The sequence below is a fragment of the Gouania willdenowi genome, chromosome 24, assembly GCF_900634775.1.
Source record: "Gouania willdenowi chromosome 24, fGouWil2.1, whole genome shotgun sequence".
NCBI lineage: Eukaryota > Metazoa > Chordata > Actinopteri > Blenniiformes > Gobiesocidae > Gouania > Gouania willdenowi.
Window position 1 is genome coordinate 3,979,096 of NC_041066.1, and position 27,911 is coordinate 4,007,006.

Below are 27,911 nucleotides of genomic sequence, written 5' to 3' on the forward strand. Positions count from 1 at the left end.
CCCAATTTAATTACAATTACAATAGATTCATTAAAATGCAGTATGAGTAAAGTGAAAGTTTTGCTGATGACTTGATATGAGGCATTGTCAAAAAAGGGGAGTTTTATTAATGTCTGAGGGAGCATGACTTCACAAAACATCACAGTAATCACTTATATTCAGCAGTGCATTATGGACGATACAGAATAGATTAGCTGACTTTTGAGGATATTTTCTGTTTCCTAAATATGTCAAAGTGCATGCACAGTGTCTATGGAGAGTGTTGGGCTTCTCCTTTCTTCCTCTGTGCTTCCAGTGATTTTGGGTGGTCCTGACTGTGTGAGGTGTTTGGCTGACACTGCAGCTACAAACTAAACATGCCCTTTGGGTTAGAGCTGCACAGCAGAGGCTCAAAGCTAAATTTTGCATTGTAGGATAGTTTTATTGATGAGTCCTGATTCATCAATAACAAGTTACGTATTTGTTGGCACAATAATGAAAGGGATCTCAGGGCTTGATGGAACCAAATGGTTTGTTGCTCATAATTTGGAGACTAACTTAATTTATTTTTCTTTTCTTTAGTGAACAGAGTATCTGCCAGGCGCGAGCAGCAGTCATGGTGTATGACGATGCCAATAAGAAGTGGGTTCCAGCTGGTGGCTCTACAGGCTTCAGCAGAGTCCATATTTATCACCATACGGGCAACAATGCCTTCCGTGTGGTGGGCCGCAAAATCCAGGACCATCAGGTAAGTGGATAAGACAGAGTGGGACTTATGCACTCATGGTGCTTATGATGTCCATTCAATCCTCAGTTCTCAAACTTGTTCAAAGAGAAAAACATAAAAACAATCTAAATGTTCTTCAAGTCGTGCTTCGTGTTTGCACAAGGGCAAAGGAGTGTAATTTTTTCAGTTTGGATTTACGAGCAATAACCAAAGGCCAGAACAATTTGGGCTCACTGAGCATTATCTTTACTGTTCAATTCAATTAAAATGTGCAATAATGTACAATTAGTAATCTTGTAGCACTCATCACAAAATATGAAATTGTTTAGAAAAAAAACAATACTTCCACGTGAACAAGCATTAGCGACAATGGGGAGAAAAAACTCCCTTTTAACGGGAAGAATTCTCCAGCAGAACCAGGCTCAGAGGTGGCAGCCATCTACCTCGAATAGTTGGGGATATTGGACAGAAAGAGAAGAAAAGAACAGGATAGAGAGAAAGAACACCACAGTGTCACAGACCAGTTGAGCCACAAACCACAGATCAGGAATCTGCCAACTCTAGCACCAAGACAGCTGAAACAGAAAAAGAGAGGTCAAGGAGAAAGCACAGACTGCAGTATTAGTAGGTCTGCCTACATGGCAACACCTGGTGCTAGAGTATGTGCGAGTGGAATCAAGGAGCTTACAAATTTCAATCAATGGAAATCTCCTTACTGATCATGACAAAATTACAAATGCTTTCAATACCTTTTTTATTCAGTCTGTACAGGAATTATCTTCAATATGTACTCCACCTCAATGTATTTCACTAGCATCAAGCCATGAATCTCAAGGGTCTTTCTTTTCTGAAATTACTCAAAAAGATCTTATCAATACACTACACTTAATGCCTTACATGCCCGTTTGCTTATCTGGGTCCCGTCCCCTGTTTTACCATCGCAAATTTACATGGGTTTACATGTCTCTCTGGTCAAACATTCTTGAGTTGTTTTGAACAGTCCTTTTTTGTGTATTCTCATCTGTAGTCAGTGTTGTCTTTTTTTTAATTTTTTTTTTTATTCCTCCTCCTCTCTATCGTTGTTTGTGTTGGCCTTGTTCCCTGCCAGACGTTGTTAGCATTCCTCCAGTTCAAGAATAGTTCCTCTTTCGAAGGTGTTTGGAAGGTTTTTCCCTTTTCAGCCATAATGTCACCACTCGGGAATGTCTCTTTTGGACACACAAGTTTGCTGCTTGTTTTGTCTCTACATCAAGGTTAATCCAGCTGTTGTTAGTTCTATTGGCAGTGTTGTATTTTCCACTGTTAGATTTAACTTGTATAAACACATTATTATATCTTAGTTCATAAGCAAGGTAGTAATTTCATTGTACAGGAAAACGTGTTTCTAACTGCACATATGACAATAAACACTTTGAATTTAAATTTAATTTAATCCTTAATCACCCCACCACTTAGCAATTGAAATCAATAAATGACAGACCTTTTTTACTCTTCGTTTCCACATTTAATTCAGTCTCCTTAAAATAATCACAGTCTGAGTTTTGTTTCCAGTGTTTATATAGATCTGGGTCCATATCCATGATTACCATCAGTAATGTTGTTGTTTAGGTGGATCTTTCGTATTTTCCCAAGTCTTCCATTGTTTTGATGAGGATTGGTTTTCCGTTCTCTTCTCCCAGTGGTGTGATGTAAATCCTGCAGTTCCTTGTCCACGTCTTTAGAATCTTTCCTCCATTTTTTTATTTGGCGTGCCGTCCATGTGATGCTTGCATTTTTTTTTGTTAGGGTTTCATTTATAAAAACCTTCGTTTCCTTCAGCTTTCTTCCTTGCTTCAGTAGTTCTCCTTTGAATTTCATATTCGTGAAGGTTATTTTTACAGGTCTGTTATAATTTTTCTTTGGCAGGTGATGGCAGGAGTTGATGTTGTCAGGGTTCAGGACAATGTCCTTCGACTCCAGGTAGTCAATGACCTGTTGTTCAATCGATTTTGTTTCTTCGTCACTCGCGTAACTCCTGGGTTTTATCTTTAGGCCTGTGATGATGACATCTTTCTCTCTTTCCTTTTGTTCCAGCTGTTCAACCCTGGCGTTCAACAATTTTATCTCTTCAGCATTTCTTTCATTCTTTTCTTTCAGTACCTTTGCTTCGCTTTGTAGGTTTTCCAGTGAGTTTTCCAGCGTCTTTTCCAACGACTTTATCTCGGCAGATAGGTTTCGTAGACCCTCGCGTATCATCTCCTTGACCTCTTCCAAACCCGAATTGGGTTCTGAAGGGCCTCCCTGTGGTTTTTTCACCATTTTCCTTCAGTCTTGGGCCCAATTTTTCAGGCTGTTCAGCTGTAGCCAGCTGTAGCCAAGGTCGTGTTATCGAAGCGAATGAAAACACGTCTGCTCTCTCCAAACCCAGAGATTTTTCTATATTACTTGAAAAAACACTAAACAACTAAATTGTGGACTATCTTGAGACTAACAACCTACTCACAGAGTAGTTTCCGATTCCAAAGGTCTACCATGTTCGCACTGTTCTTGTTCACTGAACAAATATGGGCTTCCCTGAACAAGGGGCACACCATGGGAGCGGTGTACATAGATAAAATCTGGGCCGCTGGGCTGCTTTATGGGAGCACCACAAGGCAGTATTCTGGGCCCCCTGCCAGATATATATAAATGATCTCCCACATGCAGTAAACCACTCACAAATGCTGCTCTATGCAGATGATACAGTGATTTTTGTATCTGGCCCAAACACAGAGGTCATTAATCAAAAGCTCATTTCAGATTTACAGTCCTTGCATGGCTGGCTCCAAGACAATCATTTAACTATCAACACTAAGAAAACAGAATGCATGTACTTCCATTCACCACGGAAACACCTATCAATCTCCAACCCCCATTTCATTGCACACCAAAAACTCTCAACTTTATTAAACTATAAATCCCGTGGCTAGCCTCTACAACAGAGCATACAAGATCCACCACAGGCTCGCTGGTTGGACCTACCATTGCACTGTTTTATCATATTCTGGTAGGCACCAGTGACTTTCCAGAGCCATCGGATTAAGCTCTACTTCCATTTGCTCAACAACTCCCCATCAGCCTCACTGTCTGCTCTGTTTCTAAGACCCAGCTCTTGATCCGAGCGTTCAACCAGATCCACCACAATCTAAATCTTACCCATACCTAACTACAGGAACACCTACGGACAAAATTCCTTTCTCTGTGAGCTCACCAGGGCCTGGAACAGGATCGCCATAAGATCCATACAGTCTCCTGGACTTTTAAAAAGACTGTGGTGAAATATCTGGCCGACGGCTATCGTTGTGACCACTAGTGACGGACACTGTAGCCTCACACCAGTGTGTTTCTCCTTTCGTCTGTGACTATGTTTTGTGTAGTGTTAAGCTGATGTTGAATGCTGTGTTTGTGTGTTCTGCAGAGCAGGAACCTACTGAAAATCAGTTTGTACTGAGCCATTTTCTTTTAAATCTTTCCTGCTTAATAAATAAAATGAAATAAATGAGTACGTGGACAACAGTGTAAATGGTGTGTAAACAGTTTGGTGGTTATGGTACAGGGGTAAGATGTCACTTCTGTGCCTGTGTGGACAGCACCTGTTGGAGGACTATGTGTAGATATCCGTATCGAGCAATACTTATATCGGTCTCGTATCAGAAGTAAAAAAGTTGAATCAGGACATCCCGAATAAAAACTGTAGACATAATATACGTAGATGCCGCTTCGACTGCTGCAGCCCACTAGAGCATTGCGTCTACAGGTCGGCCATCTTGGAACAGTGGCAATTTCTCCTACAGTGCGTTACATCTATAGAGGAATCATGTGCTTACACAATTAAAGTTCTCATAAATCGTTCAACTCTCAAGCAGTTTTCAGGGGATTTGTTTGAAACAAACGTCAGACATGATAGATTAGTTAGATAGATAGACAGACAGACAGACAGACAGACATAAACAGAACAAAAGGAACCCAGAAACTGCTCAGGTTTTTATTGACAACATTGCTTAAGGCTATACATTGCATTTGACAATTATTATTATTGTATAATTGTACTACTACTGTATTATTGCTATTACTATTTTTATAATATAATTAATTCTCATATTATTTTTTGTTATTAATGTTTTATATTATAGTTACTGGTATTCTCATTGTAGTATTATTATTGATATTGCCATATTATTAGTATATTATATTCTTATATTACATTATTATTATTATTATTATTATTATTAATATTACTTCCACTATTCATATTATATCCCGGACCTCTCAGTTGCCACAAAACCTTCCCGTTTTACTGCTAGTTCCCATTGTCTCCTTGAACTATTGTCTTTGAGACATTTTAAACATGTGAGCAATGTAGCTGAAAGAAAGAGTTGTCTACAACATGAATAGTTAAATAATTAATAAGGCCTGTAGACACGTCCCTCCACAGGGATATATACATATACAGTATATCAGAATCAGAATCTACTCTATTGGCCACGTAATGTATGTTATACACACGAGGAATTTGACTTGGTGAACTGTGCTCTCTCTAATAATGTATACATTAAATCATAACAATCAACTCGAAAAAATATATAAACATAAATATAAACAGTAGTTAGACTAATATGTGCAAAACTAAATAAAATAATATAACAGATAAGATAATAATAATAATAATAATAATAATAATAATAATAATAATAATAATAATACTAGTAATAATAATAATAAGATAATAGTGCAGTGATGAGTAGTGCAGGTGAACATTTAAATTAAATAGTATGTACATGAACATTCTCAGTGATAGATTGATCCAGGGTTGTTATGTTTAGTTCCATTGTTATTTCACAGAAACAGGTCTGACACTCATTGACTGTTTAGCGTTGATCAGAGTTACAGCCTGGGGGAAGAAACTGTTTTTATGGTGGGTTGTTTTGGCGTACAGTGATCTGTAGTGTCTGCCGAAGGGGAGGAGTTTGAACAGATTGTGTGCAGGGGGTGAGGGATCTGCAGTGATGTTACCTGCCCGTTTCCTGACCCTGGACAGATATAAGTCTTGGATGGAGGGCAGATCGACACCAATGATCTTTTCTGCAGTCCTGATTATCCGTTGTAGTCTGTGTCTGTCTAGTTTGGTTGCAGATCCAAACCAGACAGTGATGGAGGTGCACAGAACAGACTGAATGATGGAGATGTAGAACATGATCAGCATCTCCTGGGGCAGGTTGAACTTCCTCTGCTGTGCCTTTTTTCTGGTTGTGACTATGTGGGAGGTCCACTTTAGGTCCTGTGAGACTGTGGTTGCCAGGAACCTGAAGGAGTCCATTGTTAATACAATTATGTGATTAGAATGTGGTAGGCTGACCTTTATTAACATTGAAATGCTGTGAACATTCCTACTAGGGCTGGGTGATATGGACCAAAACTCATATCTCAATATTTTTTCTCAAAATTGTGATACAAGATATAGATCTGGATAATTTTATTTCAAATCAAGTCTAAACTGGAAAGACAATTCTGGGTTAAATTTGCTGATGCAAAATGCCACACAGGCTAATTTATTAACAAACAGCTGATCAATATGTGCCACCAGCCTAAATGAAAACATAAACGATATATGAAGCACATGTGTTTATTTAATATACTTACAGTTCATATACAAGTCAACACATTGCATATTTACTGTTAATTTTGCATTGCTTGTCCTTAAGTTAGACATGTTATGCTAATAAATTAACATTTTATTTTCTTTACGTATTTTCTTTAAATTTCTCATGCTCACTCATGTGGTTCTCTGGTATTCACTAATGACTTATTAGACACATTTGTAGCAGACTTTACATTCTTTAACACTTTTTGAAAGCAGTGTAGGAGGATAAAACTGCACACACACACACAATTCTGGCAGAAAGGTGGTTTCTCTCAATCAAAAATTCTAGATTCATAGTCCATAATTTTAATTTTGGTAAAGTTTTATTAATTTCATTACTTTAACTTTTCCTTTTTCCTCCTACTCCTCCTCCTCAGATGGCTAGAAAACCCCTATAAATCCCAAGTTCACACAAACATCAAAAACACTGTGTATATATGTGTATATACCACACATCCATGTCTAAAATGTACATTTTGTGTGATACCAATGAGTCAAAATAACTTTGAATAATTGTGAAACTGCCTATTTTATCATCATCCATGTATTTATGTCACTAGCCTGTAAAATAAAAATGCACATATTGTAAATGCTGATTTTTCATGCTGACTTACGCCGTTCCTTCCACCGTAGGAGACGCTAAAATCTCAGTTACTAATCTTACAGAAAGTGTAACTGTGTCCCATCCTGCTGCTCTTTAGGAAGGTAAACTCTATGTCCCATTTTACAAGGTATTTACACCAGTTCTTTGTTTTTTTTCGCCGGAACGTCTTCATTCATCATCTCTTTTCTGAATCTAATTGTATTTTTACAGCACTTGCTTCATCCAGAGACCATGCTGCAATATCAGCTCCTATGCTACCTTATATCGTATGATGCTAACAGTGTTCACTGGTTCACTGAAGTAGCATTCACAAAGATGATTGTTGTTAATATTTGGCACATTTTTGCTGAAAAATGTCGTGATTGAGGTGTAACGTCTTTAATTGATGCCCTGCTTCCTCCCGTGGGGTCCGGTCTGGGTCCAGTTTGGCCCAGTTTGCCGTCACCCCCTCCGATGCGCCCCCCTAGGTACCCAGCAGGGAGGCGGATTCAATTTCTCCGGAGTACACACGTTAATCCTGGTTTACCCTTGTCTCGAGTGCAAAGAGAATATATGTTTGGTGTCGTGGGCTTTTAAGTTTGGGAACCCCTGCTTTATGGTGTCTAATAGAGCGTACACTCACCCACAGCCCCCTGCAGTAGTGGATGTGCCATTACCCCCCACATCACCCCCTCCGATCGGCATCGTGCCACACCCCCCACCCCACTAATTGAGAAGGGCTGCCTTAACCAAAACCGTGCCTGTCTTGGCATCACCTGTATCCAACCTCCACCACTCTTCCCCCACGATAAGGGGGGGTGGTGGTGGATTGTGTTTGAATGCAATTTAGCTTCAGGGTTTTGTTACTAGTCTCGTCCTTTTTTGAATAAGTGAGTTTTAAATTTAGCCTTAAAGAATAGCAGTGGAAAGAATAGCAGCTTCCCGTACTGAGATTGGGAGCTGGTTCTAAAGGCGAGGAGCCTGGTAGCTGATTATCTGCTTCCTGTTCTCCTGTTAGTGTGCGTGAGTTTGAGGAAAAGTGCTGTAAGCATTAATGTAGGGATTAAATAGTAGTGGCCAGTGGCTACAAGTTATTAATAATGGCATTAAAAAGTTATTATTTTACAGAGCACTGATAATCCTGCTATTTTTGTTCAGTTGTATTAGGAGGGTTACTGAAACTGACTTTTGACTTGATATGGCACAGCCCCTCCAAGAATATTTTTCACCAGTCGCCACTGGTGGTGGCATAATGAACATTTTTGTTGAGTGATATTTGAGTTCTTTTTTGGTAAATGCAGACAAACCTTTATCTATATTCTACTGATTTTTGAAAGAAGAGAACATGAGAACCTTTCGTAGTTATCATTCATTGTGTATGTTGTTTCCTCCTTAACCACATTTTGGGTAGGTGGTGATAAACTGTGCCATTCCCAAGGGGCTGAAGTACAACCAGGCTACACAGACCTTCCACCAGTGGCGTGATACCAGACAGGTCTACGGACTTAATTTTGGCAGTAAGGAGGATGCTAATGTCTTTGCCAGTGCCATGCTGCATGCACTGGAGGTACTCACGTCCCAAGAACCAGGTGAGATTAGCCCACACTGGACAATGTGATTAAAAAATAAGCCTCAATGTTGCATTAACACTAGCTATATAAGCTATATAATTTTATATTTGACTTAAAAAAATCAGGCTCTGATTGGTTATTACTGCAAGCAAACACATGCATATTTGTCAATAAAAAGTCGTTTTAACAAAAGAAAACAAATTCAGGCTGCTGAAAAATGGAGGACTTCTTTTATAATGACTTAGTTGATTGTCTAAGATAAGTAGCTTTTGTTTTTCATTTCTACAGGCCCCATTTTGTGCAGACAGAGCCCACAAGGTCAAAATGGCCCCACACAAGAGGAAACGGAAACACAGAGAAGGTAAGCCAAGAAAATAACATCAAGTGCATTGTCATCATTGAAATGGCAGTATAGGAAAATAAAACATTTTAATTTCTATCTATCTATAAAAGCAAAATAGGTCTGTGTGTGTGTGTGCGGGTGTAGTGAATATCTCCCCGACGTGGTATGAATTCAAACTGAAACGTAGTCAACGGCTTCCAAATACCCCAAGTGTGTGCATCTGTTATTTTGGAGTAATTTGGTGTAGCAAAAACGTTCATTTTAATTTTAAGATTACAGCTCACTCTCGGTATTGAGCGCGATATTGAGCGCGCTACTTCCGGTTTCTTGTCTAATGACGTCACTGTGTCGCAGTTTGTTTGGGTGAAGAAAAAAAAAGGTCAATATTGAAAACGTTTTTGTAGTGATAAAATGAATTTAAGTTAATATTTCATGGTTATTTAAAATTATTCCAGTGATGGCAAACTTCCTTTAAATCGCGGGTCACGGACTTCACTTCCTCCTCCGTCTCCATGACTGTGGGCGGTGGTTGTGCTGACGGCCATTAGCCGACCATATCACAAACTATCTGCTTCTTCAGACAGAGGAATGTAACTTTTTTGTGAGCGGATGGGTCCACAACACGGCTCTACTATGATTATTGTTTGTTCTGCGTCAGGGTGAGTGTTTCTTCTTATATTATTCTAAGTGTTACGAAAGATGCTAGCAGCTACAATGTAAACACACACACACACACTGTGCATGATGCGCGCGCGTGTGAGAGATAACGTACGGAGGAGATGGAGGTAGACACACACACACAGTATTTATAATGAAAATATACTAAATGAGTAAAATAAAACAAAAAACTAAACAATATGTATAGAAAAAGTACACAAAACGGCAACATAAATGCACAAAATATAGAAAAAGGCTCCATAAACACACATGACTCCAAAAAACATACATTACAGAAAAATACACCAAACAGCAACAAAAAATATGAAAATGACTCAAGATACACAAAATTAAATATTTATACTAAAAATGACAACAGAAATGCACAAAACTACACCAAAAAAGATCCAAAAATACACAAAATGACTCAAGAATCACAATACAATGGCAACAAAAAACAATAATTATACAAAAAATGCCCAAAAGGACAACAGAAAGATACAAAAATACACATAATGATACATTACAGAAAAATACACCAAACAAAAAAATATATAAAAATTAGTAAAAAAAAAACAAACACATTTATCATGCGCATGTCTCATAGAATTAAACCATGGAAAGGAAGAGCCGCAGAGAGAATATGAGTCATCGATTTCAAAGAAGGTAGAGAAGGCAGAGCAGAATTTCTGAATAAGAAAAGGCTCCCGTCTCTATCCAATGAACAACAGGCTGCTCTGTGTCGGCCGATAAGCAAGGATGAAGTCTCAGAGGCTATATCCACTTTCAGGGGAGGCAAGGCCCCTGGACCAGACGGCCCAGGGACCTGAATTTTTTAAAACATTTGGTAAGATATTAGTCGGCCCCCTAACAAACCTGTTTTTAGATTCTTTTGACAGGGGCTGTCTTCCCCCCACCTTAAACCTTGCCAATATTTCTGTAATTTTGAACAAGGACAAACCACCTGATGTGTGTGGGTCTTATGGCCTATCAGTCTGATATCTGTTGATAGTAAGCTGCTCTCAAAACTTCTTGCCAGGCGGTTGGAAGACTTACTTCCAACTCTTATTAACTCAGACCAGACAGGCTTTGTTCACTGGTGCTTCTCAACTAGCAATGTCAGAAGGCTTTTCTTTTTTTTTTTTACTTGTCTGCACATGCTGTCAAAGGTTGACACTACAAGAAGTGCAATCATTATGAGACAGCAATGCATGTTTTGTTTTAAATTGATTTATTTTATTGCTTCACTATATATCGCAGCAGCCAATAAGGAGGCACCTTCGTGGGTGCTGCTCACCCCTCCTTTCTCTAAATCCTGTGATTGGAGCAGGAGGGGGTGACCACTAAGACTTTTGTCTTCCGGGGTTTTATTAACTAAAATAATTAATTATAAGGCACAGACAGCATGCAGACATACGATTTTTTCTGAAATTATTACTTTTACGATATGCTATATGATGCTATTAATAATTTTTGAATTAAAGAAAATAAATAGAGCGCCCTCTGAGAAGTGACTTTCTGAGCAGTTCTGAAATCGGACCATTTTGGGGCCTACTTATGCATATTCATGAGTGGGCGTGTCTATAGAGACTGATCAGTGATCACCAAAGTGACTTTATTTTTGCTATCCACACACTGCTGTTATTGTTTTCAGCCAAAAAACTTCACATTACAGTAAAACACATGGCTATTTAAGCGGCTATTGTTATTTTGAGTCTGTATTAGCTCTTCAGGGTCCGTGCATCTCAGCAGCAGCAGCAATCATTCAAACTCTAAGCCACTGCTAAGCCACTTTCTCCTCTTCCATTAACTACAGGAATAGTGCATTGAAGGTGGTAAACATTTGTTTTCTCCAACCGCTGCGTTGGATTGTGTCACAAACACGTCAGATCAGCAATACGAGGTGATAGAACAATGCGCCGAACCACAAGAGCAGAGTGCTCTTCCGCATGAACAAATAGTACTTGCACTACAGTGTACGTTCACTGTGGAGGCACGGCACCAGCAGCAGGAAAGTTCTGTATTTAGTTTTACTGGTACCCATCACTCCTTCGTTAGTGAGACAAGCAATGGCGGACTTTCACAAAAGTTTTGTCACGGCAAATTTGCAGTTGACCTCATTTGGAGACATGATTTATTGCTCAGGTTGAATGATGGAGTCCAGGCGAGGCATTGATGATTTTATAAAAAAGATTTATTATAAAATAAAATAAAAAGGAGTAAAAGAGAAGCTTCCATCCTGAAAGAATGAAAGGCAAAAGGCTCGTGGCAGAGCAAAAAGGCAAGACCCGCTCTAACTAACAGTTTCACAGCTTAAGCTTTTATACAGATAACAGAAAAGTTCCACCCTGAGGTAAGGGAGAAGGGGGGAGTCAGATGCCCAACAGTGGAAACATTTGAGGATGATGAAGACGTGTATATTATGAGGAAGATTGGGCGCCACTCTTATCTATCCTTGATCGTGTGTGCGTTCGTGTATATCTGCATGTGAGTTTGAGTTTTGGCCTTCAGCAGAGACTCTGTGTTGCACTGAGTACAATACGATCTGTACTGTTTAATCTAACATGATTCAGCTGTTCAAAAGTGCAAAGAGTAATGGAGTCATCATGTATTAAAACATGACAAATTGTACACATGAACATACATTTGACGATATGATGATGAATATAAAAATTGCCATAACATTTTCATCAGGTTGGGGGTGGAGTTAACTTTGACTTTTTACATCACAAATCTGGGAAATTTTAAATGGAGCAATTTTCTCTGTTGTAAGACTTACAAAGACCACAAAAAAAATGACGGGATGGATTTATTTCACATTTTGTGTGCCGGTGGACACTCAAGTTAGCTCATATGTGAGTGCGTGCGTGCGTGCGCGCGCGCGCTCGCTACCTGTCGCTACCTCCATCTCCTCCGTAGGTCCTCTCTCACACACACACGCATCAGCGTGTCACAGTTTAATAATACATTCCTCCTTTTGTTCTATATATGCTAGTACAGTGCCCGTCGGAAGTATGTATTAAGATAGTGGGGGCTTAAGTAGAGTTGTCAATTATGGCCAAATGAGTACGTGTTTGAAGGTTGGATGTACAAAGAGGTAGTACATACTCTGTACTCTGTAGTGTTATAAAGGGGTATATTTGCAGGTGCAAAGTAAAATAGCGTGTGCAATTTCCCTGGTTTAATTCTGTGGGAGATGCGCATGATAAATGTGTTTGCTATTGTAATGTGTATTTTTCTGTATATTTGTTGGAGTCATTATGTATATTTCTTTTTGTTGTCTTTTTGTGCATTTTTTGTTTTTTTGCTGGACATAGAATCGTGTTTAGGCATTAAATACATTATATTGATATTTAATCCTTATCACCTATATAAGTGCATTGCATTTTTTTTTTTATGGTATCAAAACCGTTGCTGGTCGACCAATGAAAATCTTGGTATCGACCAATTAGTCAACAAAACAACCAAAGTTGGCAGCCCTAGACACTAGTGTTACCATTCCTACATTAGTCTCCTAACCGTGGTTAAGGGACACAGGGGAGATCCGTCTTTTGTAGGACTTCACGTTTGTTAGTATTAGTAATAGCACAGAAAGAACAGGCTGTTTTGCTGCTGAAGAGTTGTGCTTGAAATATGCACACTAAATTTGCTACCTGCCCCAGTCCCTGTGTCTGTCTCTCACTGGCATCCCAGGCACACACACACCCATCTGACCCTAACATATTTTCTGGTCATATGCTTGCAGATCTGAGGCAACGGGAGCTCAACAGCGCCACCGTACTCCTAATGTAAAACAATGGCAATTTGGGGTGATGAGAACAAAGGGCAACTAAAATGCATTCTGACTGCTGGAAATGGGGAAAAAACATGTTTTTTATATTAAGTAAAATTTCAAATATGGGTAGCGGGCCAATACCAATCGCGTGCTGGCCAACTTTAGCCAACGGGCCCCGAATTGGACGGCCCTGATATATAGTAATAAATGCTTGTTGAAAAAATATGTTTTCCTCTTTTAAAATAAAATAGTCGAGTACTGAGTCTTTCTCTCTTTCAGGCAAATTCAAGAGCTGCAGAGACAGAAAGAGATGGAGCGGGAACATCAGGAACAGGATTTCCTGGAGAAACGAATGCTGGAGCAACTGGAGCTGGAAGGCGAGCCACACAGGAGGGAGCTTCAGGCAGAGAGGCACAGATTGGAGTCGTGGGAAAGTGATCAGCAGGAGGTGGTAGAGGGGGAGAAAGGAGAAAGAGAACAGCCAGTTTGGGAGAGAGGGAGATGCAGCTCCAATGCAGGTGAGTGTAAATGACCTGTTTCTAAATTAATAATGCAAATTAGCCTTATCGTCTTACAGATTAACTGTTAACAAAATATATGACTGCATCAACAGTTTAGTATCTTAATTATTGTGTTACAGTGTTGTTATATGCCCACATTAAAAGTATCATTATGGTAATGAAAAATGTTTTTAATTTACAAATGTTTTCCCTATAAAACATGTGATTGAATATGTACCAAGTGTTTTAATAAATTGAACAGGCAGATACAGTTGTGTGCAAAGTTATTCAAACTCATTGCAGAGAATGACTGGCCTTTTGATTGTTTTTTTTATCTTGTTTGTAAGGGTATCTTACAAGGGCTTGCAAATTAGACTAATTAGTGTACTGCCTTTTCTAATATATGAGCAAATGTCCTTTTTGCTATCACCTTGTAAGAATATAAGGGTAATTAATAATGGGTTATATGAATGAGAAGATTAATTATGATTATTAATATTAGCTCCATGGATGCCACCTCTTAAAAAGAGGAAATATGTCAAAGTTTTTCTTTAGAATAAACCCTATATTGAACCAGGGAAGTAGATTCGTACAGCACATCTACACCTTAATGGAACAACCTTTTATTTGCATATTTCAATAAGAAACGAGAACAATGTGGTGATTAACTCAAGATGAAATTCATTTCTAAGCTAATTAAAGTGAGGATTATAAATAGTAATGTGAATCACTAATGTAAACTAAATATTGTAAAATAAAATAAAAAAATAAAATCATAAAGCAAGCTCATAAAAACAAAGAGGGAAAGACAGACAGGGGATAACGGACAAACATATGACATGGTGCATGTGTGACACGTATTGGGGTGTTGTGTGTTTGTAGGAATGGGTGTTTTGTATGAGGATGTATTGCGGTTTAAGTGAGTCAGTTTTGCTAGTCCAATGTTCGCTGGTCCATACCTTGAGATGCGGTCCGGGTTGGACCTGGTGGCTGAAATGAAAGAACTGGAAACATGAGGTAGCGCGTTTGAGCGTTAACGCCTGCGTCCAAAACTGAAGTTTTGTGAGCGGCGCGTCTTTTTAAACAAAACCTGAGACACCTATTGTAATCGCTCGGATTTTTATTAGGGGGCCAAGCCCGTGGGGCCAGGGAACCATGTGTGTAAGCATACGCGGTTCCTAGGGCCAGCGGTGCTAGGAACCCTATTGTTATTGTTCCGATTATTACCTTTTATAGTTCCGTTGTTAAAAGTGTTGCTGCAGGCTAAACTGTGCAAGGGAGGGTGGTGCCCTTTGGAGGGTGGGTCCAAAACCCCGAGGGGACCTTGGACGCAAAAACTCACATAAGTCTGCCTGCAGGTGGTGCTATAACAAATGTAAACGCGTTTTGGCCTATAACTCCCACACCGTATGTCACACCATCAAAAACTTCATATCCACAGATTCCCTGAATAGCACTGAATCACCTGGGATAGACCACGTCCATTTCCACTTAACTTTTGTTGGAGCAAAATAGCAAAAACTGTAAAACATACTTTTTCAAACTACTCCTTGGGATTTTGTCCAATCAGCGTGAAACTTGGCACGTAGAGTCTTCAGTTGGACCTGATTTAAAGTTCAGGGAATAATTTTGTTTGGGCAAAATATGCACAAATTATTAACGAGTTAAATTTTATAGCTTGCTATGAAAATGCGAACTGGTACATATCTCGGTCAAAATAAATGCTAACACCACCAAATCTGAGATCCTTGGTTGGCATGTGACTGTGGGGGTACACAGCAAATTCGAATAATGTAGGCCACTAGGGGGCGCTGCAAATAAGGGATGTTTATATCTCTTAAATGGCACAACCGATTTTTACCAAATTTGGTGGGTATGACCTCGGGTCGCTCCTGGGACCGTATGTCGAAGATAATCACGATTGGTCAAAGTGGGCATGGCTTATTATGACATAACATATAAATAAACAAATATTTATTTCAGCTGAATTATTGTGTTGAGGGCTGTGAAATTTACAGGGTAGTTATAGAAGACCACACAGACCACCCATACCAAAAATTGCACCACTAGGTGGCGCTATAGTTGCAAACACATTTTGGCCTCAAACTTTCACATTTTAATTCACATCTTCATAAACTTCATATCTTCAGTTGGACCTGATCTAAAGTTCAGCAAAGAAATTTGTTGGCTCAAAATATGCGTGAGCAAAATTTGAATAATTTACGCCACTAGGGGGTGCTGTAAATATGGGAAATGTATATCTCTTAAATGACACGACCGATTTTTACCAATTTTGGTGCGTATGACCATGGGTTGCTCCTGAGGCCGTAACTCAAAGTTAATCGCAATTGGTCAAAGTAGGGGTGGCTTATTACAACATACACAACAAACATTAAATTTAACTGAAGTATTATGTTAAGGGCTGTGAAATTTACAGGGTACATATAGAAAAGCACAAATACCATCCATACCAAAAAGTGTGCCACAAGGTGGCGCTATAATGGGTGCAAACACATTTTGGCCTCTAACTTTGACAATTTAATTCACATCTTCATAAACTTCATATCCACGTGTTCCTTACATAGAGTTGCATCTTCTGACATAGGCCACGCTCACTCCCACGGCATATTGCTCTTTGTAAGTCACTACACATCAAAAACCTACTTTTTCGAACTCCTTCTTGGGGTGTTGAATGTTTTATCATGTAAAGCACATTGAGTTGCCTTCAGTATGAAATGTGCTATACAAATACAGTACATTTGCCTTGCCTTGCCTTGCCTTGCCTTAGACCTGATCTAAAGTTGATAAAAAAATGTGCTGGCTCAAAATATGCTTGAATAATTACAGAGTACAGTTTTCTAGCTCGCTATAAAAATGTATAACTGTTGCATATCTCGGTCAAAATAATTGCCAACAGCACCAAATCTCAGATCCTTCGTTGGTATGTGACTGAGGTATGAGCCAAATTTGAATGTTTTAGGCCTCTTGGGAGCACTGCAATTATGAGAAATGTATACATCTTAAATGGCATGACCGATTTTTACCAAATTTGGTGGGTATGAATTTGGGTTGCTCTTGGGGCCGTATCTCAAAGTTAAGTACAATTGGTCAAAGTGGGTGTGCTTGTTACAGCATAACATATAAATAAACAAACATTTATTTCAGGTGAAGTATTATGTTGAGGGCTGTGAAATTTACAAGTTACATATAGAAGAGCACACAGACCACCCATACCAAATAATGCACCACTTGGTATCGCTATAATGGGTGCAAATGCATTTTGGCTTGTAACTTTCACATTTTAAATAACGTCTTCCAAAACTTCATATTTACCTATTCACTGCAAATGGCACATTGGCCTGTGTCCTGAGGCTCGCCCCAAGCCCGTCATCCTTCGTGACGGACTTCCATGGGCTCCGCGAAACCTGGGGGCCGAGTCGCATGGGAAGGCTTGGCCCCCTTTCATGCTTGCAGTTCTAGTTATAACTGTAATTGTAATTTAAAAAATCTGTTGCTGTCATAGTCATAATTCAATTCTAATTGACATCTTTACTTTGTAATTGTAATTGCCATAAAAATTCTATTAAAAATTGTCAATTATGATTTAACGCAAAACATTAGGAACCATGTTACAGTTCTATGTACAGTTCTACACATATGTAGTTAATAATTATTAAAATGTGTTTCATATCAAGCTTTCCCACATTATACAATAAAAAAGAAATGTGAAATCGAGGGCTATACTGACACAAAAAAGGCTCAAATGCCCACACCAAAATTATTAAAACCTCTATTTTAATTGATTAGAAAGCCTAACAAGGTAACCAATAGATAGAAAATAAATTAAATGATAGATATTTGTTTTTAGTGTATTCTACAGCTGATTTCAGACCCATTATCATAAGATAAGCTAACACAAGAGGAAATGTTAAAAAATGATACTCTGTAGCCTATATTAACAATTTAGCCATTCTTATCAAAGTGTCTTGAATATGAATCAAATAAACACAAAGAAAATAATAATTCATTATCTTTTATATATCTTCTTTCAAACAAAAAGTGCACTTAACATGTCCACTTTAAAAATACAGCATGAAATAATAAATACTACAACAATGTGGTGTTAAAGGTAGTAGAAAACTTCAAAGTGTTTTGCAAATTCTAATTCTGTCTAAAGGCATTCCATTAGCAGGAATGCAGAAACGTAGTGCTTATTATGACAGATGCAATAATATTTGGGTAAGATTTTACTGTTCCACACTGAGAAATATGAAGAGTTTAATGTACAAAATGTCAATCAGTGTATTTTACTCACTTAGTGTGAAACCTGGGCCTTTTTGGATGAGCACAGAGCTGATATCCTGGCAGGAATTGAAGAAAGAAACACACGAAGGTCTTCCTCAATGGCTATCAGTCTCTCTCTGTTTTTAGTTTTTATAGCAGTCAAGCTTGAGAAGCTCACCTCACACAGATATGTCGCGGAAAATGGGAGCAATGTCAAAATAGCTTTGTTTGCCAGAATGGGGAACTCCTTGGCAGCAGTCAACCAAAAACTGTCCAAAGGTAGATCAGCAAAGCTTAGCTTGAAACCACGATTTTGTCTCAGTTCAGTTAGTTCCTCCTGCTCGTGTAAAGTCATGTCCTTTCCAACAACTGCTGAGCTGTATGGGTCCCTATCCCAGTCAAGACTGTCCGTGGAGGCTGAATAGAAATAAAATGACATCTTTTCCTCCAGAGTTTTCAGATGTTTACCTATTATCTCACACAGTGCAGCAGTGTAAACATGTTGCCATTTCTTGGTGAGTGGGAACATTTCAAGGTTGCCGCTTTCCAGATGTTGTTGCCAGAGGTGCATCTTTGAACGGAAGCCACTTATTTTATACGTACTTGTGAGCAAGTTTTTGTTTCATGTGTTCAGTTCATTCAGATGATGAAAAATATCCGCCAGATATGCCAGCCTTGCACACCACTCATCCCTTGCAAGCAGCTTTGCGTAATCGGATCCCTCATTTGTCAGAAATACTTTAAGTTTCTCCCGCAGCTCATACACACCGGCCAGAACCTTGCCGCGCGACAACCATCGGACCTCCGTATGGAACAGCAGGGCCTTATGATCCGCTCCCATTTCCTCACACAAAGATGCAAATATGCGGCTTTTCACAGGACGTGTCTTTACTAAGTTTATCATGTGCACAACATCATTCAACACAAGGGTTAGGTCTGCTGGTAAAGTCTTGGCCATTGGTCGAAGCCTTTGGTGCACCCGACCATGACTGCGGCTCCATCAGTGCAGACACTCGTGCAGTTTTCCCACTTAAGTCCTCCTTGTTCAAGATATTGTGATGTGACCCGAAAAATTTCCTCTCCTGTCGTTCTTTCTGGCAATGTCTCGCAAAATAGGAAGTTTTCTCTGATTGCGTCTCCATCCACAAAACGCACACTGGCCAAGAGTTGAGCATGTCCACTAATATCCGTATACTCATCAAGTTGCAGAGCAAATTTCTCACTGATATGGATCTTTTCCAAAACCACACCTTCGATGTCTGCAGACATGTCAGCAATATGTCTAGAAATGGTGTTATCTGAGAGAGGGACTTTGGCTATTTCTTTAACCGCTTCAGGTCTGAGCATCTCATTTACAATACAATTTACAATTTATTAACGTCTCTGCCACAGTGTGGGACCTTTTTGATTTAGCTACAAGTTCAGCTACGTGGTAGCTGGCTTTAGAGGGCTCTCTCATTTACCTTTGTGGTTTTTCTCATAAATGTTGCCTGCTTCTCCGTGTGTTCACGCAGGCGAACAAAATAGTCCACATTCTTGTTTTTAAGCGAAGGGTGTTTCGTTTGGAGATGGCGTTTAAGCTTGCTTGGTACCATAGTACAGTTAGATAGCTTTTCATCACACACCAAGCACAACGGAATCGGTGTCGTTGCATCCCCGGTGAAAGTAAATCCAAATGAAAGGTAACTCTCGCTGTATTACCTCGAGCTCACCGTCTTTGCTTTCTTTTGACCTCCACTCATACTAGGGCTTTCATCGGGATCCGAATTTTGTCCAGGGCCCAGTTAGCATTTTTCCTCTTCAAAAACCTATCCATCATTGACACCGCAGTCTCACTAGCCAAAATGCTGTCACCGCCACCTGTCACATTCATGCATCACTAATTCTCTTGTCTCAATGTACAATGCAATACGCTGCCAGTCACTACTACAGCGCAGACACTCGACAATGGCATATTATTTACAGATAATTCATTATTTGTTTTCAAAAAATGTTTTTAGACCAATTAGGTGAAATAGCATAATTTCCCACGGCACACCTGACGATCACACTGGTTGAAAAACACTGATTTGTTTCTACTCAGTAATTATGATTTATTGTAATAGAACTTTAGTAATTGAGAAGAAAATTGTTATTGACTTTCTGAGGTTAAAACATAAATGTAATTCAATTGTAATTGGAAAAAATGCTGGTCACTGTCATCGGAATTCAATTGTAATTGAACTCTGTAATTGACCATTTTTAAATTACAATTACGTTTTCAATTATCCATGCTCAATTACAATGCAGTTACGATTACGTTGACTAGCATTTTTCTACTAATCCACTCCTTTTTTATTTGTTGGCTCAACTGGAAAGCTGAGTAGCAAAGCTAACTAGCTACAAGTAGCTAACTAGCAGAAGAATGGCTCTTTCCACAACAGAATACAGTAACCTTCTCCAAAATATTACTGAACTGGAGACTACAGTGCAAGGAATATTACTAAAGTAAAGGTTAATGGACACTATGGATATGTGAATGAAATGACAATGCACAGCGGAGAGGATAAAGCTAACTTGCTACTAGCCAGTGCTAACAAAGCTATCAGATCTAAGGAGGATCCTGTTCCCGTTGATAAGCTGACAGGTGCAAGTTCACCCTTGAATACTCTTGGAGCTAAGCCTAAGAGAAAGTCATATCTGCTTCAAAGGCTAACGGGCCGAGCAAAGCGCCCTGATATCAGTAATGACACGGACTGGCCGGCACTCCCTTCCCATAGCGCTGCCTCATGTAGAATTGGACAATCAATTCGCCCCACTGCTGAATGACCTAGGATCCTGCTCTAATGAGGGCAGCACACAACATTCTAGAACTGTGAGGATTGAAAGAACTTCAGGAAAACAAAAGCTCCTTGGTAAGCCAAAGCAACAACCTCACACACTGATCGTGGGAGCCATTTCTGTTAAAGAAGATGTTCAGCAACAATGGGAATGTGATCTGCTTACCTAATGACACAGCATCAGGCTGACAAAACCTTGCATATTATTGCATATTACCCACATTTGAAAATTGTTGTGATTAGTTTTGGATTAAATTAATCCCCCAAAAGAGCATCAAACAGCTACAGCTGATTCAAAACGCTGCAGCTTGGGTCTTAACCAGAACAAAGAGGTCAGAACACATTACTCCAGTTTTAAAATCTTTACACTGGCTCCCAGTCAGCCTCAGAATAGACTTTAAAATTCTGCTGCTGGTGTAAAAATCTGTGAATGGGTTTGGTCCAGAATATATCAGTGACATGTTAGTCAGGTATGAACCCAGCAGGTCTCTCAGATCTATGGACACAGGTCAGATAGTAGAGCTCACAGTGAACATGGTGATGCTGTGTTTAGTTGCTATGCTGCAAAGAAGCTGAGCTGAAGTCAGCATCCAATGTGAACATTTTTAAATTATAGTTAATGGCATTCTTTTTCTCTACTGCGTATGATTGAGAGGGAGATTTTTGGTTATGTTGTTGTTGAAGTAATGTTGCCTTGTGCATGGAATGTGATATACAAATAATTTTGCCTTGCCTTGCCTAATTACAATTAAAATTACAAATATTATTTTCCCCCTGAAATCCGTTACAATTACTGGTACGTTCTCAATTAATAAAGATCAATTACAATTACTCACAATTATTGAGCCATTAATAAATAAGGCCATAAAAGTTAACCTTCTTCTTGTGTTAGCTTTCTGTTAGCATCTCTTATGATAACGAGTCCGTTATGACCCATGTCTTAAATCATCTGTAAAATACAGAAACAAATATTGTCATCCAATTTGTTTTTAATCTGTTGGTTACATTGTTAGGCTTCATTATTCATGACAATATTGGTATTGATATTTTTGCTGTGGGTGTCTGAGCCTTTTTTGCTTAAGTATACCCCTAGACTAAATGTTTAAATAGTAATGATCCTCAAGAAAACTAACAGGAAAACTTGATATGAAACATATTTTAATAATTGTTATCTACATATGCCTATGTGTAAGCCATAGAACTATAACACGGTTCCCCAGTTTTGCATTTAATTACATTGTAAATTACAGTTTTAATAGAATTGTTCATTCCAATTCCAATTACAAAATCAATTATCTGAACTCACTTACAATTTAATTATGATTACAACAGCAACATATTTTTTCAATTCCAATTACATTATGTCATAATTTTAATGAACTATTGATTACGCAATTACAATTATAATTGACCCCATCGCTGGTGCTTACATTAGGTCTTACCTGATTTCTCAGATTTTCCTTTTTATTTAAGGTTTTCGTAGTACTTTTTCCCATATTTTCTTTAATGTGGTGTTATTTATTACTACGGAAAACAAAAGAATGTGTGTTGGAGCTAATTCTGGTGTGTATGAAGCTGTTATTGTAAGCTCTTGTTTTACATTGGAGCAGTCGCAGCTTGCAGTCAGCTGCACTGTTAGCATATGCAACGGAGATCACACTCAAATGAGTAAAAAAAGAGAGGGGACTCGTCTGGGAGAACACTGGAGGAAAATCCACTAGTAGACAAGACAAGAGACCTTCATTTGTCCCACAGTGTGTAAAGTTGATTTGTTAAAAAGAAAATATCACTTCATACTTTGGGAATAAATAAACAAAATATCAATAATAAGAGTAGAAAATGTTATAATTCAGTAGAACAACAAGCACTGATCATAGAGGCCAGGCTCAACCACAGCAGATCACACCTATGTTGCCTCTGACAAGCTTCAGAGTGTCAGGGTGGAAGAGGCAGGATCTACTGACATGGTGAGGCACAATCAAGTAGCTGGCAAAAAGTACAGGAACATCTGTACCCAATATGAACTGGAATCTCTCAAATCCATTTGGGACACACCACAAAGGTGGTTAAGAACAACAAAGTAACTCTCAGTAACTCGATCCTCTCATGTGTCCCCCTCGCTTCTTACGCTGTGCTGCGTACCATGCTGTGTTTCTATAGCCCCGCACCAATGCTGAGATGAGACTGAAGCTACAAAAACCAAATCAATCAGCTCCCAATCAGGAGCTGACTCTAGAAAACTGTATGTATTCTTTTTGACGTATAACCACTTATAATTTGGTGGTTAAACCTTTCCTGCTTTAATATCAAGCAGCATCACAAAGGCTTTGTCTGTCCTGCTCACTCCAGTAGAACCTCAGCCTAGGAACGTACACACAACCCACAATTAAAGCTTGTATTCTTTCTCTGTACTTAACTGCATTATCAGCTTCACTTATTTTTTTTCCTGCCATTGAATGCCTTGTCTTTCTTTGACATGTCTTTCCCTCTCCTGTCTTTGTGATGGCCTCTTCTTCCTGCTTTCTTTATTTTATGTCTCTTCTGCCCTGATGTGTCCTGTGTTTCTCTCTCTCTCTCTCTCTCTCTCTCTCTCTCTCTCTCTCTCTCTCTCTCTCTCTCTCTCTCTCTCTCTCTCTCTCTCTCTCTCTCTCTCTCTCTCTCTCTCTCTCTCTCTCTCTCTCTCTCTCTCTCTCTCTCTCTCACACACACACACACAGCCTTTGAAAGCACAGTTTCTAGTGAAACAACTCAAGAGCATAGCAATACACCTTTCACACATGATGCTCCTTCCAGACAAACTTTTCCTGTTTCTGGGATAACATCACCTTGTTCGGTTGCTCCTCCAACACCACCGCTCAGGCACTCTGCCTCTCGCTTTTCCACCTCTCTCGGTTCTGCATTTCACCCTGTCCTTCCTCAATATGCAACTGTTCCAAGGCGACAGCAGGCCTTCTCCCAAGCCCCTACTCCTACCACTATACCCAAATCTGTAGTATGGTCCTCATGCACTATTATTCCTTTGCCTCCCTCACCACCTGTCATGATAAGCAGCCCCCCAGGGAGGGCTACAGGTACAAGGCCATTCATTCCTGTTGTAGTGCCTTCCCCTCTCTCCCAAAAGCCCCATTTACCATCTCCAAACAGGCCTCCAATGTTCTCTGTACCATCTCCTGTGACCATATCCCACAGCCACAGCATTCATGGAATCACTTGTCCCACTCCCCCTCCTCCACTGACACCTCCTCCTCTTACCTGTACCTTAGCCTCCCCTGTGTCTTCCTCCTCTGTCTTGTCTTCCCCCTCCTCATCCCAGGCCCCTGGTGTGCCCTCTCCTTCCACAGAACCTAATGCGGCGGCTATCAAAACACCTGCCTCTGCTGAAAACATGTCCCTTCCCATTGGCCTGGGCCTGTTGGAGTCAATAGAATCAGACACACCCACTGTCACATCCCCGGAGCCTCAGCCAGCTCAGGGAGACTTCTGTCAGCCTCAGCCTGAGGGTAAGGTCTTCTGCTCAGATTTTCATCTCTTTTTATCACTGCTGCACTACACACTTCCTCGTTCCCAGGGTAAACTGTGAAAATGTTATTATAAAAACGCACTCGATTACGACTGTTATTACAATCTAATGGTATCAAAATTAACCCTTGCGACTAAATTCAATGTCATGACAAATAATAGAAAGCTTTTCCATTTCATCTATTTGAAAAAAAACTAGGCCACATTAGCTTGGCCTTATAAAAATAAAAAAGGCTTTGTGCTAGTGTAATTATTGTATTTTACATCGACAGATCATCTGAAGAAACTAATAGTAGATAGATAGATAGATAGATAAATAGTTTTATTGATCCACCGTCATGGCTGCTCACATCAGATAAAGTGCAGTGAAAAAGACAAAAAAAGGCAACACACAGAAAACTCCCAAAAAACACCTGAAAACTAGTGCAATGAAGATAAGTAAGCAATACAATAACAGAAGCTATATATAAAATGAAATATAATTAGAAAAATATAAATATAAAAAATAGTATAAAAGGTATAAAGGATACAGATTATATACATATTTACAGGCAGGGGCAAGGATATATATTTACATATTAAGTACAATGCCCCAAGACTGTTTTATTGTACAGTCATACAGCGGTGGTGATCAATGACCTGCTGTCACTACACCCACAGTGTAGGACTGAGTAATAGTAACTTCTTCTTCTTCTTCTTTGGTTGTTAATGGCATTTCGCACCCAAAACATTGCATTACTCGCCACCTTTAGGAGAAGAGCTGCTGTGCAGAACCCCATATATGGATGGTTCGCTTCTGGAGCTGAGCGTGCAGGAGCTGAGTGTGCAGGAGCTGCAGCTGGACCCCTCTCCTGTTGAGGGACAAAAAGCCTTTTTGTGTGATTTTTGGTTTAATATGGCTATGCCTCTCCTATTGTTCTGGAAAGCAATTTCCATTACAATTGTCTTGACCGTTTTGGAGAGAGTGCACAAAGACATTAGGCTGCAGCTCATGCGGATATTCATTCTTGGAATTGTATTGCTTGCACAGTTTCTGCGAGCTCATAAAGTACAATATTTATTATATTCCAATGAAAACAGGAATTTTGAAAATTGACAAATGTTAAGTATTTTATTATGGAGGTTGCCTCAGTGATTACGGTTCTAGACTTCTGATCATGGTTTATTTATAATCATTATTTCTCATATTTTCCCAACCTTGATTTTTTACCCTACACAGACATGGGGTTACCTACTCAGAATAGTGCTCCACTCCAAGCATACAGCGAAGCCGCAACCTCTGTAGCCAACACACCGAATGTGTCTTCTCCCCACCCTCTACCACCTCCACCTCCACCTCCACCACTCCCACGTGCATTGACCCCAGGCGGGATGACTCTTCCAATAGGCCCACCTCCTCCTCCTGGAGCTCCACCACTCCCACCTGCACCTCCTCTTCCCAGTGGACTGTTTTCTCCTGCAGAGGACCGCCCTTTTGCAGGCCTTGCTGTTGCTCTTGCTGGAGCAAAGCTGCGTAAAGTGACAAGGGTGAGTCATTAAACATTTCGAACGAGCAAGGCTAAGCTAACCACATTCATATTTTTTGAAAGATTTAGTTTGTGGTGCAGTGCCCCACCATTCGTATCCACATAACAAGGACAAATCACATATTAAAAGTGGACTAAAACTTGACAATAAGGAGCTACAGCTCAACTTTGAAAACTAGAAAAGAAAAAGAAACACCCTAAGTAAGAAAATTGTTTGAGACAAAAAAGGCTTTTTCAACTTTGAAAACTGCAGTTAAGTGTTCAGAAAAACATAAAAGAATAAAATCTCAATAAACAAAGTAAAACAAGGAAAAAATACACTTTAACAGAGGAAAATAAATGGGGTCAAAGAATAAATAAAAACAACGAATATCTTTACATGCAATATCATATTCAATATGAGAGTATTTAAGGTATGCTAACAGTGATAAAACTATTGATTTAGTTTTGCATTGTGGTATTTTAATTGTCATGGGAGAAGCTGGACATCAGTGCAGTGAATGTCCGTATACTCTAACTGCACGATGTACAGAGGGTCTGTTTACTGCACTGCTTTAAAATCTGTTTTAGGAAGGTTTCAGCCCCATAAAGCCAAGCAGTGTGATACAGAAGACAAGGCGCATGTATTTGTAAAGCACATTATTTACACAAGGCCATTCAGTGTGTTTAACATGATTGAAAATTCCAACAGAAAACAGGAAGGTAAAGAAAGTTATAGCTTTGTATCAAAGGGTAATGAGGACAGTTTTTTTATGCAGAAAAAAATGCTTTCCCTTGTTTTTATACATTACAACTTAACATTTTGCACCAAAAGTGTATTTATTGTCAAGTACTGTTACCGGAACTTTGAGTTAATGTCAGCTGAGTTTAGCAATAACGACACAACTGCTGGTGACTACCATCATTGGTCATTCGGGTCAGTTACCTTTTCAACGTAGTAGACGTACAGAAAATAAAAATAAACCAAACATGCGGAGAAATACAGTAAATTGTGTATTATTGTTATCTTTTTCAGTTTTTTAGGTTTTTATTTTCTAATTCTTGCAACACTTGTTAAAAGCATTTCTATTATTGTTCTATAAGTATACAAATTGTGTTACAAGAACCAAGAGATTTACACAAGTGGTGTATAAGTAATTGATATGATATAAAACTGATACTGTGATAATTTGCATTTAAAGGGGCTGTTTATTATAAATTTAAAGTAAGCCATACTTCTTGCTTATTTATTTACAGGTATATTTTAAAGGGACAGAAATCATTTCTTACGACATACTGAGTAAAATATTAATTGGTCATTGGTCTTATAGCTCCAGATTAATTTTCAGATGGTCCCTACAGAAATTTGAATATAAATGGTAAATATGCAACAGAACAATTGTGGCTTGTGAAAATGGTGCATAGCCTCTAACTTTGTTAAAGCACCATGGCTAGTGAGCAAAAGGGTATTTGGTGAAGCTCAGGATAAAGTCAGATGTCAGATATATTTATATCAAGGTTGTTCCTTCAATCAAAAATAAAATGTTCATTTAAAAAAGCACTTCAATGAAAAAAAAAGAAAGAGTTTGAATGCAAAAAAAAATCTAAAACCCAAATATTGTATTTGAGCACTTTTTTACTTTGATCAAAAACATTAATGATTGAATAATAGACACATTTACAAACAATGTATCTTTCCGAAAAGTTTTTTTCTTTAATGCTGACACCCCATTGAAGCTTTAATTGTTGTCGCATTCTTTGTCAGTAATCTCTTCAATAATGGTTTGTTCTTGAATATTAAGAATGAGGATGCAGGGGCAGCCCTTGCAGCAACCATGTCAGGATTAGCTGTGGCTGTGGCTACTAAAGCTGATACCAGAGGCAATGGTCTACAGCCTGCAGGCGGAGGACTTATGGAAGAGATGAGCGCCCTTTTGGCTAGGAGGTAATGTCTCAAATTCTCAGCATCGGGTTGGGCTAATCCACATAT

At 39.1% G+C, this 27,911-nt stretch overlaps 1 protein-coding gene across 6 annotated transcripts in view; it reads left to right on the top strand.

Annotated features, from left to right (window-relative positions):
- Positions 1-27,911, top strand: part of enah (ENAH actin regulator) — a 70,938-nt gene that overhangs the window by 27,200 nt on the left and 15,827 nt on the right. For 3 of the 6 annotated variants that reach the window (XM_028440015.1, XM_028440016.1, XM_028440014.1), the window contains exons 2-8: positions 562-727; positions 8,360-8,537; positions 8,808-8,880; positions 13,574-13,812; positions 23,615-24,397; positions 25,636-25,943; positions 27,724-27,866. In XM_028440015.1, the coding sequence (XP_028295816.1) occupies positions 562-727; positions 8,360-8,537; positions 8,808-8,880; positions 13,574-13,812; positions 23,615-24,397; positions 25,636-25,943; positions 27,724-27,866 (1,890 nt within the window). The remainder of the gene's footprint in view (positions 1-561; positions 728-8,359; positions 8,538-8,807; positions 8,881-13,573; positions 13,813-23,614; positions 24,398-25,635; positions 25,944-27,723; positions 27,867-27,911) is intronic. The other 3 variants (XM_028440018.1, XM_028440019.1, XM_028440020.1) reach the window with 3 other exon arrangements.